This window comes from Chaetura pelagica, unplaced genomic scaffold, assembly GCF_000747805.2.
Source record: "Chaetura pelagica isolate M959 unplaced genomic scaffold, ChaPel_1.0 scaffold459, whole genome shotgun sequence".
Lineage (NCBI taxonomy): Eukaryota > Metazoa > Chordata > Aves > Apodiformes > Apodidae > Chaetura > Chaetura pelagica.
Genome location: NW_009954499.1, coordinates 9,731 through 23,518, shown reverse-complemented (window position 1 = coordinate 23,518; position 13,788 = coordinate 9,731). Strand labels below are relative to the sequence as shown.

General features: G+C 57.8%; 1 protein-coding gene across 1 annotated transcript; it reads left to right on the top strand.

Moving 5' to 3' along the window:
- Nucleotides 1-275: 275 nt before the first annotated feature.
- KANSL2 (KAT8 regulatory NSL complex subunit 2) lies at nucleotides 276-13,770 on the top strand (the record flags this gene model as incomplete). The annotated part of the gene is made up of 8 exons (XM_010004628.1): nucleotides 276-526; nucleotides 1,412-1,584; nucleotides 2,575-2,689; nucleotides 3,292-3,459; nucleotides 5,735-5,897; nucleotides 7,151-7,247; nucleotides 11,530-11,783; nucleotides 13,630-13,770. Coding segments are annotated over exons 1-8 (1,362 nt in total), but the record flags the coding sequence as incomplete, so codon positions are not given.
- Nucleotides 13,771-13,788: the final 18 nt, after the last annotated feature.

Here is a 13,788-nt window from a genome sequence, read left to right as displayed (position 1 = left end):
CCCCCCCAACCCCACGGGAGCCCCCCGGGCTGCCCCTCAGCGCTCCCGGTGCCCCCCGGGTGTCCCCGCTGGGTCGCTCAGGTTTTGGTGCAGAAAGGGCCTCATTACAGCGCCAGGAGTTTCCTGGGAACTAAAAACCAAACCCACGGGAGCGACTTGCTCTGTCCCCGGGGGGGTGGGACACGCAAGGAGGTTTATTCGGCTGCCCTTGCTTGTTCCTGGGGGGTTTGGGTCGTTCCTGGGAGCCGGTTCGTGTTCCCCCGGCAGGTTTGGGGATGAACAGGATCCGGATCCACGTGTTGCCCTCCAGCCGGGGGCGCCTGACGCCGGTGCCGAGGCCGCAGGAGCCTCTGGCTTGTGCCTTCAGCCACAGGCCCTGCTCCCAGCCCCGCCTGGAGGGCCAGGAGTTCTGCATCAAGCACATCCTGGAGGACAGGAGTGCCCCCTTCAAGCAGTGCAGCTACGTCTCCACCAAGAACGGGAGGAGGTGCCCCAACGCTGCCCCCAAGCCTGAGAAGAAGGATGGGTGAGTCCTCCTCCTGCTTCTCCAGTTCTCTGCCCTGGGGAGCTGAAACAGGCAGGAGAAGGTCCTTCTGCTCCAGCTGCTGTACTTGGTGTTGTCCCAGACAGGCAGTTCCCTGTTTCTGGAGCATTTTGAAGCTGTAAAAAGCCTCGGAGGGTGTTGGGAGGCTGTGCAGTCCCCGTGGGGTTGCTGCCATCTGCCATCAGAAGGTGGCTGCAGTGATCCAGGTCCCTCCCCTCAGCTTGTCCCTCTGTGCTCCTGGTTCATCCTCAGCACAGAAACTCTGTCCATGTGTTACTACGTGGAGTCCATGACCTGGTTCTGCTCCTCGATGCAATGATAAACTGATGGGTGGGAGGACCTGGGACAGTTGCTGACACCCAGGGAGCATGGCAGGTTTATCTTAGGGGAGCATCAATCCCCCTTTTTGTTCTCAGAGGGTCTGGGGATGTGGACACTGGAGGTTTGGGCTCTGCCCTTGGCCCCTCTGCCATGAAAAGGCTCCAACCAACGTGGGGTGGCATGGAAAGGGAGCCTGGGGGAGCAGCAGAGCTCAGATTTTGGGGGGCAGCAGCAGAGCTCTCCTTGGTGTCCTCAGGACAAGAAGCTCTTTTCTCTCCCAGCTGCTGCTCCCTGTGGCTGCCAGAGGTGACATCTCAGCCAGAGGTGACATCTCAGCCAGAGGTGACATCTCAGCCAGAGGTGACACCTCAGGGGCACTGGGTGGTCCACAACCCCCCCCCTGGCTCGCTGGCTGGCCCTGCAGGCAGCAGTTCCCTCTTGGGGGAGCAGTGTGTGTGTCCCAGCTGCCAGGGAACATTCCTCCCTGTGTCCCTGGTGGGTTGGGCTGGGTTTGGGGCTGTGACCAGTGTGTCTTTCTCCCCCCAGGGCCTCGTTCTGCACCGAACACGCCCGCAGGAACGCGCTGCAGGCCCAGGTGAAGAAACCCAACCCTGGGCCTGTGAGTGAGACCCTGCTCTGCCAGCTTAGCTCTTATGCCAAGACAGAATTGGGTTCCCAAGCCCTGGAGAGCAGCCGCAGCGAAGCCAGCAGGATCCTGGGTGAGGAAGGGCAGGAAAACTGGGAAGAGAAAACATGGGGCGAGTCCAGAGGAACCATGGAGATGATCCTAGGGCTGGAGCAGCTCTGGAGACAGGCTAGGAGAGCTGGGGTTGAGAGGAGAAGGTTCTAAGGAGACCTTAGAGCAGCTTCCAGTGCCTGAAGGGGCTCCAGGAAAGCTGGGGAGGGACTTGGGACCAGGGTGGGTAGTGAGAGGATGAGGGGGATGGATTAAAACTAGAAGAGGGGAGATGGAGGATGAGGAGGAAATTCTTGGCTGTGAGGGTTGGGAGACCCTGGGCCAGGTTGCCCAGGGAAGTTGTGGCTGCCCCATCCCTGGGGATGTTGAAGGGCAGGTTGGATGGGGCTTGGAGCAGCCTGGGCTGGTGGGAGGTGTCCCTGCCCATGCAGGGGTTGGATCTAGATGGTCTTTAAGGTCCCATCCAACCCAAACCAGTCCATGATTTAGTGTGGAGTGCTGAGACATCACTGAATCATCCCAAGCCCATCATGCCACTAATCCATGTCCTCCAAGTGCCACATCTGCCTGTTTTTTGAACCCCTCCAAGGGTGGTGACTCCAGCACTGCCCTGGGCAGCCTGTTCCAGGGCCTGGTTCAGGAAAGAAACTGTTCCCAAGATCCAGCCTGACCCTTCCCTGGCCCAGCTTGAGGCCATTTCCTCTTGTTCTGTTGTCTGGGAGAAGAGATGACTCCTCCTCCTCACTCCAGCCTCCTTTCAGGGAGTTGCAGAGGCTGAGAATGTCTCCCCTCAGCCTCCCTTTCTCCACCCCCAGCTCCCTCAGCTGCTCCTCAGAAGTTCTCCAGCCCCTTCCCCAGCTCTATTGCCCTTTGTTGCCCTCTTGGCCAGGGGCAGAGCCCCTTCCCCTCCGTGTGCCTGTGGAGCTGAACTCCTGGGGCCTCCAGCTGCCCTGTGCTGGAGCCCAGGGATGTGGGGCAGTGTCCTGTCACTCAGGGTGACCTCTCTTTTCAGACGAGGACAGCTGGAGTGATGGTGAGCAGGACCCTATCACCGTGGAGCAGACGTGGCGAGGGGACCCGGACAGTGAGGCTGACAGCATTGACAGTGACCAGGAGGATCCTCTCAAGTGAGTTGGAGCCTGCTGGTGGTTGCTGGTGGTTGGTTCCAACCCCCTGTGGTGTGCAGAGCACCCTGAGCTCAGTGTGACACCAGGGAGTCCAGTAGAGGTGACAGTATTAATGGTGCAGTTGGACTCTGTGTCGTGGGGAGCTGTGAGTGCTCCCTGAGCCTGGTGGTTCTTCTGGGAGGTGTTGGAAGGTGATCCCCTCACTGGGGAGTGGTCCTTTCAGCAGCAGGCTCTGATCTCTTCATAGAACCATGGACTGGTTTGAGTTGGAGGGATGTTCTAGATCCATCTAGATCCAACCCCTCTGCATGGGCAGGGACACCTCCCACCAGCCCAGGTTGCTCCAAGCTCCATCCAACCTGCCCTTGGTCACTTCCAAGGATGGGGCAGCCACAGCTTCCCTGGGCAACCTATCCCAGGCTCTCCCCACCCTCACATTGAGGAATTTCTTCCTCTTCTGCCTCTGAACTCCAAAAAACCCCCAACCTCAGTGTCCTGCTCCCACCCTGCCCAGCCCGTGGTTCTGGAACATTTGGTGAGACAAGCAGCCCCGAGCGACCCTTGGAAACATCTTCCCTGTGCCCGTGGGGTGTGTTTTTCAGGCATGCTGGTGTCTACACAGCAGAGGAGGTGGCTTTGATCATGAGGGAGAAGCTGATCAGGCTCCAGTCCCTCTACATCGACCAGTTCAAGCGGCTCCAGCACCTCCTGAAGGAGAAGAAGCGGCGGTTCCTGCACAGCCGCAAGGCCGAGCACGAGGCCCTGGGCAAGTCCTGGCCCTGCCACCCCCCCCTGGGCCTCAGGCCCTGCACAGCTCTCCCTTGGAAAAGCAAACCCTGTGATTTTGCCCCTGGTGGAAGCAGATCTTGAGGCAGGGTTGAGTTTGGGGGCTTGTGGGTGGTTCCCATGGGGCAGGGCTGGGTCGGGGCTTGGTTGACAGACCCATCAGTGAGGTGGGTGAGGGGACAGTGTGTCCTCAGCATGTCTGCTGGTGATCCAGAGCTGGCAGGGGTGGGTGACACTCCAGAGGGCTGTGGTTCCATCCAGCAGGACCTGGGCTGGATGGAGAGTTGGGCAGAGAGGAACCTCATGAGATGTTAACAAAAGGTCCTGGCAGAACAACCCCATGGATCAGGATGGGTTAGGGGTGGAAAGCAGCTCTGAGAAGGATCTTGGAGTCCTGGTGGACAATAAATTAAGGAGGAGCCAGCGTTGTGTCCTTGTGGCCAGCAAGGCCAGTGGGATCTTGGGATGCAGTAGGAAGAGAGTGGCCAGTAGGTCGAGGGAGGTTCCTCCTCCCCCTTTATTCTGTCCTAGTGAGGCCACATCTGGAGAACTGTGTTCAATTCCAGGCTCCTCAGTTCAAAAGAGGCAGGGAACTGCTGGATAGAGTCCAGGGGAGGGCAACAGGGGTCACTGGGAGATTGGAGCATCTGTCTTAGAAGGTAAGGTTGGGAGAGCTGGGAGTGACCAGCCTGGAGAGGAGGAGGCTGAGGGGAGACCTTGTTAGTGTCTCTCAGTATCCAAGGGGCAGGTGTCAGGAGGAGGGAGTCAGGCTCTTTTCAGGAGTGCCCAGCAACAGGACAAGGGGCAGTGGGGATGAGCTGGAGCACAGGAAGTTCCCTCTGAACATGAGGGAGAGCTTTCTAGAGAGGGTGTCCAGATCCTGGGACAGGCTGCCCAGGAAATGATGGAGCCTCCTTCTCTGGAGACCTTCAAGTCCCACCTGGATGCAGTTCCTGTGGCATGTGCTCCAGGGGGATCCTGCTTTACTTTAGGGGTGTTGGGACCATATGATCTCAGGAGGTTCCTCCCAACTTCTGTGAGAAATCCCAGAAGGCTGAAGGAGTTTCTGTGGCCTCCTCGTGCCCTGTGACCATCTGGGGTCAGGGAGGTGGTTGGATTTCTTTGCTCTTCAGAGCTTGAAGGGTTGTCAGGAAATGAGGCCACAAAGTTTCATTCTGAGACAGAAGTTCTTTTTTTTTGTTGTTGTTTTTGGTGGTGTTTGGTTTTTTTTTTCCTTTTGGAGGGGATTTCCTGTCTTGGGTTTGATAAACAAAACCAGGGATCAGTCTGGAAGGTCCTGCCTGGATGAGCAGGAGCTGCTTTGGTTGGTTGCTCCTGGGGTGACATGTTCCTCCTCAGCCCTGATACCACGTTCCCTGGGCACTTCTGGGCTTCTCCCTCCTCTGAGGGGCAGGAATTCCTAGTGGAGCAGAGACACAACTGGGTTGTCCAAGGGGCTGCAAGTCTTGGAGTGCAAGGAATTCTTTCCCTGACCCTGGAATAGCTCATCCTGGAAAAAGGCCTCGTGCTCCACAGGCCCAAGTAAAAATAACTGGAATTTTGGTACATACCAATTTTGTGGAACTCTTTTTTAGCAAACCCAGTAATAGCAAAGCAGATCCTCCTCAGCCTGTAATTACAGCTGGGAGAGCTTCCTGGAACCTTCCAGAACTCACCCCAGGAGCAAGTTGAAATGTGACAAACTGCTCCTCCCCTGGGAGGAGGAATCACATTGAAAAGACGTTTTCAAAATCCTCTTGTGTGCCTGGAGAAGTTGGGATGGGTTTTGGGGTGGAATCTGCTTGGTCATCTTCTGGTAGAACTGAAAGAGCATAGAATCATGGGGTGGTTTGAGTTGGAAGGGGCTTTAAAGATCATCTAGATCCAACCCCCCCATGGGCAGGGACACCTCCCAGCAGCCCAGGCTGCTCCAAGCCCCATCCAACCTGCCCTTGGACACCCCCAGGGATGGGGCAGCCACAGCTTCCCTGGGCAACCTGTCCCAGGGTCTCCCCACCCTCCCAGCCAAGAATTACTTCCTAATGTCCAACCTAAACCTCTTCCAGGTTTAATCCATCCCCTCCTTGTCCTCTTGTCCCAAGTTCCTCCCCAGCCTCCCTGTTGGTCCCTGCAGCTCCGGCTGCTCCGTGTCCTGGAGCAGCTGCTGGAGCCCCCAGTGCCTCATTTAGGACTTATAACACCACAAAACCCTGCTGGTGGGTGTTGTTTGCTGACCTTCCCTTCTCTTCCTGCAGGCAGCAGCCTCCTGACGGGCCCAGAGGGGCTGATGTCCAAGGAAAGGGAGAACCTGAAGAGGCTGAAGTGCCTGCGGCGCTACCGGCAGCGCTTCGGCGCGGAGGCGCTTCTGCACCGGCAGCTGCGGGAGCGCAGGGTCCTGGCCACCGAGGGGGCTGCCCAGCAGGTGGGTCCAGCAGCTCCACCAGGGCCTCCCGTGGGAGTTTACAGCCTTGCTAGGAAGCTCAGTGTCTGCTCTCCAATCCCTGCGTGGGAGCTGGGGTTGTGGAGTGGTTGAGGGTGGGAGGGACCTTGAAGATCGTCTGGTTTCAACCCCCCCTGCATGGGCAGGGACACCTCCCACCAGCTCAGGCTGCTCCAGGCCCCATCCAACCTGCCCTTCAACACTGCCAGGGATGGGGCAGCACCTTGAAGATCATCTAGTGGATCATTTGGGTGGTCTTGAAGGTCCCTTCCAACCCAAACCATCTCATAAGCTAAAGGTCATCTAGATCCAACCCCCCTGCATGGGCAGGGACACCTCCCACCAGCTCAGGCTGCTCCAGGCCCCATCCAACCTGCCCTTGGACACCCCCAGGGATGGGGCAGCCACAGCTTTCCTGGACAACCTGTTCCAGCACCTTCCTACCCTCCTGGTGAAGAATTTCTTCCTAATGTCCAACTTCAATCCTCCTCTTCCAGTTTAAGATCATTCCCCCTTGTCCTGTCACTACACACCCTCATCCAAAGCACTGGAAGCTGCTCTAAGGTCTCCTTGGAGCCTTCTCTTCTCCAGGCTGAACACCCCAACTCTCCCAGCCTGGCTCCAGAGCAGAGCTGCTCCAGCCCTTGGATCACCTTCATGGTCCTTCTCAGGACCCTCTGGCCTTGCTGGATTGTCCCCTGTAACACCCTTTCTGCAAGGACCTAAAGCTCTGTGTGGTCTTGGCCAGCACCCTCCATTGGCTGAAGCACTTGGGGGTTCTTTTTCCCTCTGGAAAGGGAGGGCTCAGTCTGAGGTGGCCTGAAGTTCAACCCTGAAAAGAAAATGTGTGGAAACTATTCCTTAGGGTGGTGGAGCCCAGACCCTTCCGGACCCGTGGGGAGGCCAAGGCAGTTCCTCTGCACCACAGGTGGTGCTGGGTTTGAAGTTCTGTGCAGCTTGACTCGTTTTAAAATTCAAAGCCTTCCCTGAAGTGACTCCTGAGAAGTTGAAAGCTGAGTCTGAGAAGCCTCATTCTTGGAGACATTCCTGGGAGGTGGAAGCTCTTCCTGCTGGAATCACGTCCTGCCTCGTTATCCCGCCTTCGGTTTTATTGAAGGACTTAATGAGGAGCCAGGAGGAGGAGGAGCTGGGAGTTGGGTCTTGGCATGTTTTGGAAGCAGGACACCAGTGCTGTGGAGCTGGGTGAGTCTCCAGCTTTTCTCTTGGCCCTGCAGGCTCACACCACCCGCTCCAGCCAGAGGTGTTTGGCCTTTGTGGACGACGTCCGGTGCTCCAACCCTTCCCTCCCCATGACCAGACACTGCCTCACACGTATCCTTTGACCTGCCCCTGTTGCCTGGGGCTGTTTGCTGGTGGGTTGGAGTGTGACTGATCCCCCTTCCTTCTCCTGGGCCCTAAATCAAGGCCAGCGGTTTGTTGGAGCTGTTGGTTTCAAGCAGGAGCCCAGAGGAAACATCTCCCGGTCTGTTGGGTGTTCCCATCCCCATGGAACAGCCAGTTCGTGTGGGAGTGACAAAAACCAGCCCTGCTGGGAGGGATGTTGTGTAGGAAAGGAGGGAGGGGGGTGGGGGTCTGGCTGCTCTGGAACACGTGCTGGGGGATTTTTGGGAAGATCTTGAGTGAGGGAGAAGTTCCTACCTTGCTTGGGGCTGCCCTGGGTCAGCTCAGCCCAAGTGTTGACACGTGTGTGTGAACAGCCTGGAGCTGTTGGACCTCCCAGAACAGCCTCAGCTTTTCGAGGGCCAGGATCTGCAGTGGGATCCCCCCTTGGCTTGGGGATCCCCACCCCAACGTGGCATCCAGTGTTGCCTGGGCTGTCCTGTGGGATGGGGTGGAACGTGGGCAGGAGCAGGTTTGGATCCTGTGGGAGCTGCGTGAGCAGCTGGTGTGAGTCAGGAGAAGCTCCAGGGCTGGTCCCAGAGCAGAGCTGGCAGCCAGGGGGAGGATGAGCTCCTGCTTTTGTTTGCTTTGCTTTGAGCTCTTGGTTTTGTTTGAGCTTCTGCTCTTGTTTTGTTGCTGGGGTTGGCAGAGGCTGGAGCCCAGCTCTGCGCCGGGAGCAGGAAGCTGCCTTTGTTTCCCTCTGGTGAGCATAGACTCCAAAATAAAGACAGGATAAGCTCCTCTCCAAGGTTTGGAGCCCTTTGCAGCTGGTTGGGAGCAGGGCAGGGAGTGGAAAAAGCGAGGGCTGGTTTCCTTGGGCCTGAGCTGCCAGTGACTTTCACTGACACAAACAAGGTTTTACTTGGGTTTAGCTCCGCTGAGCTGGGAACATCTGCTCCCTGCCCAGCCCCCTGCCCAGCTCCCTGCTCCCTGCCCAGCCCCCTGCCCTGCTCCCTGCCCAGCTCCCTGCCTCCTCTGTTTCCTGCTCTGCCCTGTTCCCTGCCTGCCCAGGAAGCTCCCAGGGCTTTGTTTGCTGCTCAGGAGCTGGATTGTGGGATGACAAGGTGTGAAAGGGCCCCAGCCCAGCTGGGCTCCAGGTGGAGCTGGTGGTTCCTGCCAGCTTGGCCAGCCCAGCTTTTGGCTCCTGATGAAGTGGGTGCTGGATCTGGGAGTCGTTCAGGGAGATCAGAACCTGCCCTCCCCACTCTGCTCTTCTTCCAGAGGCACTTTCCTCACCACCTCTGCCCTCAGGAAATCTGGTTTCTCCAGGCTGGGCTCTGGTGTGTTGCTGCCAGCACAGATTCAGCCTGCTGGGAACTCAGCATCATAGAATCCTTGGGGTTGGGAAAGACTTTTAGGATCAAGTCCTACCCCTGCTGAGTCCACCACCAACCATGGTACCTTCTCAGCTGTCTCAGAGCAGGGGAGGAAGCAGGAAAGGATCAATCCAAACCCAGGCAGCTTGAGGAATTGGGTTAAACTTGGTGCCCTTTGCCAGTTCCTGTGGGTTTGCAAGTTCTGGGGGGGTTTCCTTTCCCACACCACCCTGTGTGAAGAGGAAACCATGGTGTGAACCCCCCAGACATGGAGAGCAGGAACCTCCCACCTATGGAAAGCAGCTGTTGGGTGGGTTTGGGATAGAGGGATCTGACCTGAAGGACTTGACCCACATCCAGAATCTCCTGAGGCCCCAGCTCCTGGTTGTCCAGCTGTGGTGGGTCCCTCTGTCCTTCCCTGGGGCTCCTGACAGGGGATGGGATTGCAGCTTCAGGCTCCAGCTGGATCAGGAGCAGCTTCTGTTTGGTGATGAAAGGCAGGAAATCCCATTGACACCTCAAGCAGGAACAGGTTTTTCCTTTGGGAAGGAAAATGCAGCAGGAAGACAGAAATACTGGAACAAACCTCCTGGCTCTGGAGCTCTGGGGCTGCTCCTCTGGGCTGGGGGATCCCCACCCCAACGTGGCATCCAGTGTTGCCTGGGCTGTCCTGTGGGATGGGGTGGAACGTGGGCAGGAGCAGGTTTGGATCCTGTGGGAGCTGCGTGAGCAGCTGGTGTGAGTCAGGAGAAGCTCCAGGGCTGGTCCCAGAGCAGAGCTGGCAGCCAGGGGGAGGATGAGCTCCTGCTTTTGTTTGCTTTGCTTTGAGCTCTTGGTTTTGTTTGAGCTTCTGCTCTTGTTTTGTTGCTGGGGTTGGCAGGGGCTGGAGCCCAGCTCTGCGCCGGGAGCAGGAAGCTGCCTTTGTTTCCCTCTGGTGAGCATAGACTCCAAAATAAAGACAGGATAAGCTCCTCTCCAAGGTTTGGAGCCCTTTGCAGCTGGTTGGGCGCAGGGCAGGGAGTGGAAAAAGCGAGGGCTGGTTTCCTTGGGCCTGAGCTGCCAGTGACTTTCACTGACACAAACAAGGTTTTACTTGGGTTTAGCTCCGCTGAGCTGGGAACATCTGCTCCCTGCCCAGCTCCCTGCTCCCTGCCCAGCCCCCTGCCCAGCTCCCTGCTCCCTGCCCAGCCCCCTGCCCTGCTCCCTGCCCAGCTCCCTGCCTCCTCTGTTTCCTGCTCTGCCCTGTTCCCTGCCTGCCCAGGAAGCTCCCAGGGCTTTGTTTGCTGCTCAGGAGCTGGATTGTGGGATGACAAGGTGTGAAAGGGCCCCAGCCCAGCTGGGCTCCAGGTGGAGCTGGTGGTTCCTGCCAGCTTGGCCAGCCCAGCTTTTGGCTCCTGATGAAGTGGGTGCTGGATCTGGGAGTCGTTCAGGGAGATCAGAACCTGCCCTCCCCACTCTGCTCTTCTTCCAGAGGCACTTTCCTCACCACCTCTGCCCTCAGGAAATCTGGTTTCTCCAGGCTGGGCTCTGGTGTGTTGCTGCCAGCACAGATTCAGCCTGCTGGGAACTCAGCATCATAGAATCCTTGGGGTTGGGAAAGACTTTTAGGATCAAGTCCTACCCCTGCTGAGTCCACCACCAACCATGGTACCTTCTCAGCTGTCTCAGAGCAGGGGAGGAAGCAGGAAAGGATCAATCCAAACCCAGGCAGCTTGAGGAATTGGGTTAAACTTGGTGCCCTTTGCCAGTTCCTGTGGGTTTGCAAGTTCTGGGGGGGTTTCCTTTCCCACACCACCCTGTGTGAAGAGCAAACCATGGTGTGAACCCCCCAGACATGGAGAGCAGGAACCTCCCACCTATGGAAAGCAGCTGTTGGGTGGGTTTGGGATAGAGGGATCTGACCTGAAGGACTTGACCCACATCCAGAATCTCCTGAGGCCCCAGCTCCTGGTTGTCCAGCTGTGGTGGGTCCCTCTGTCCTTCCCTGGGGCTCCTGACAGGGGATGGGATTGCAGCTTCAGGCTCCAGCTGGATCAGGAGCAGCTTCTGTTTGGTGATGAAAGGCAGGAAATCCCATTGACACCTCAAGCAGGAACAGGTTTTTCCTTTGGGAAGGAAAATGCAGCAGGAAGACAGAAATACTGGAACAAACCTCCTGGCTCTGGAGCTCTGGGGCTGCTCCTCTGGGCTGCCCAGGCCTTTGCAGGCTCCTTTGCCACCAATTTCTGCCCAAAAGGGCAAAGCCCTGAGCTTCATAACTTCCATCTCAGGGTCTGTGAGGGCTTTACTGGGATCCTGCCCCATTTCCCAGCCCCCACTGGGAGCCTGTTGCTGTTGTCATAGACCCATGGAATCATTTGGCTTGGAAAAGACCTTTTGGAGTCCAACCCAGCCCTGGCCAGGGTGGTCCCTCAGCACCATCTCCAGGGCTTGGAAACCCCTCCAGGGATGAGGGCTCATGGAGAAATTGTTCCAAATATCCCATCTAAACCTGCCCTGGGCAATTTGGGGCTGTTTCCTCTTGTCCCCTGGGAGCAGAGCCCGACTCCCCCTGGCTCCAGCCTCCTCTCAGGCAGTTGCAGAGCCACGAGGTCTCCCCTCAGCCTCCTTTGCTCCAGGCTGGACACCCCCAGCTCCCTCAGCTGCTCAAAATTAGGCCCTTTTAAAACCCAAGGATTCAAAAAGAGTGTTTTCCAGCGTGGAAACATCATCACCCACTGGATCCTTGGGATGTGGTGCTGAAATTGGGACCCTTGACCTGGGAAAAATGTGTGTGTGTGGGGGTGATTGCTGCTGCTTGCAGGAGGGGGGAGCACTTGTGGGTTCTGGGGTGTGGGGGTGTGTGTTTCTGACCCCCATCCTGCCATGCAGGTTTTCCCTTGACCTCCTCTCCCCAGACATCTGCCAGGACACTAACCAGACCCTGTTTAAACCCTGCCAGGGCTCTGAGGAAGTTCCCTGCAACAAACCAGTCCCTGTCAGCCTGGCTGAGGAGCCCTGTTGCCCCCTCCACCTCCGCCTGCCCCCCCAGATGTACGTCCCTGAGCAGGTCCTGCCTGGCCCAGAGGAGCTGGAAGCTGCTCCCACCGACCTGTACCTGAGTGCTGCTGAACTGCAGCCCACTGAGAGCCTGCCCCTGGAGTTCAGTGATGTAAGTCCCTGATAGGGCCACTCCTGGAGCCCCCAACGTCAGGAGGATGTGGAGAAAGTCCAGAGGAGGCTACGGAGATGCTGGGAGGGCTGGAGCAGCTCTGGAGCCAGGCTGGGAGAGTTGGGGTGTCCAGCCTGGAGAAGAGAAGGCTCCAGGGAGACCTTAGAGCAGCTTCCAGTGCCTGAAGGGGCTCCAGGAAAGCTGGGGAGGGACTTGGGCCAAGGGCAGGAGGGATGGGGTGAGGGGGAAGGGCTTGAAACGCAGTGGGGAGCTGGAGGTTGGAGCTGAGGAGGAACTTGTTGGCTGGGAGGGTGGGGAGAGCCTGGGCCAGGGAAGCTGTGGCTGCCCCATCCCTGGGGGTGTTGAAGGGCAGGTTGGCTGGGGCTTGGAGCAGCCTGGGCTGGTGGGAGGTGTCCCTGCCCATGCAGGGGGTGGGATCTAGATGGTCTTTAGCTCATGGGATGGTTTGGGTTGGAAGGGACCTTCAAGACCACCCAGATGATCCCACCAGATGATCTTCAAGGTGCTGCTCCATCCCTGGCACTGTTGAAGGATCTAATATGGGGCAACCTGGAGCTGGAGGGAGGTGTCCCTGCCCATGCAGGGGGTTGGATCCAGATGACCTTGAAGGTCCCTTCCAACCCATTCTCCCAAACCAGAGCCAGGCACTTCCAGCCATGGTTTCCTGCAGAAGTTGCCCTGATTCCTTCAGTTCTCTCAACCTGCCATGAAATCCCCCTGAAACCCTCAGGGCTGGGGGTGCAGCCCAGCTGCTCTCCCTGGGGAATGGCTGTGGACACCAAGGGAAAAGCCCCAGATCATGCAGATTTATTGCTACTCTGGGGGGGAGGAAGAGCCTCTTGAAAAACAGGGCAGGAACGTGGAAGGTTTGGGAGAACCAGTGGGGCTCCTTTGGAAGGGCTTTGTTCTTGAAATCCCTATTCAGGGGCTTTTGGAAAAGAGGTTGGTTGGTTTTTCCCCCTGCCCCACTTTTCCCTCTCATGAGGGATCCCTGAGGATTTTAATCCCCAGATTATTCTGGTCTCCTGGCTGGATGTTCAACCCCCATGGTTAAAATCCTCTGAAATCTGTTTGACACCAAAACCCACCGTGGTCACTTGTTCCTCTGGACCAGGCATCACTTGCTTTAGTTTTTGGATGCTCCTGAGGTTCTTCAGTGCTGCTTTTGGGGGCAAATCGGGTGGTTTTTTTCTTAAAAAAAGAGGAGTTTGGTGCTGGAGGGGGTTGGGAGGTTCCCCTGCCCGTGGCGGGTCCTGGGGCAGGTCCCAGCCCTGCTGCCCACGGGAGCCACTCTGAGAGCAGCTCTTGTGGGAGGTGGGGATTTTTCCAGGTTAGAAATGAAAGTTTCTCTCCCAGCTTGTCCTTCGGGAGGGTCTCCTGCTCCGGAAGGATCTCGGGGTGCTTTGGAAGGAAGGGGGTGCCCTGGAGCTCTGACCTCTGCTCCCAGGACTCCGGAGCAGGGGCAGCTCTTTGGGGCAGCTGTTTTCTCTCGTGTCAGTGTCACCCCTGAGTCACAGCCACCTCCCCCTCCCTGTGACACCCCCACCAAAGCCAGAACAACCCCCGGGGATGCAGCAGGGCTGGGTGGGAACCCCAACCTGGCCACGTTACCCGTGGAGCAGCCAGAGGAGCAACCCTGGGTCTGTCTCCTCCAGTACCTCGTGTCAGGGCAGAGACTTGTGTGACATCCTGGGAGAGGGGTGACTGCTCCAAGGAGAGCAGGGTCAGACCCTTCCCCACCCCTCCTGGCTGCCTCGGGGATGCTGTGGGCTCAGGGTGTGGATTCCTCCTCCTGCTCAGCCCCTCCCGGTGTTTTCTCTCCTAGGACCTGGACGTGGTGGGGGATGGGCTGCAGTGTCCCCCATCCCCTCTGCTCTTCGACCCTTCCGTGGCCCTTGATCAGTCCCTCAGGGACGTTGCTGAAGCCCCCATAGACATCCTGGCCCTGGAGGACCCTCCCCAACCTGCCCTCCCCCCGCAGCCG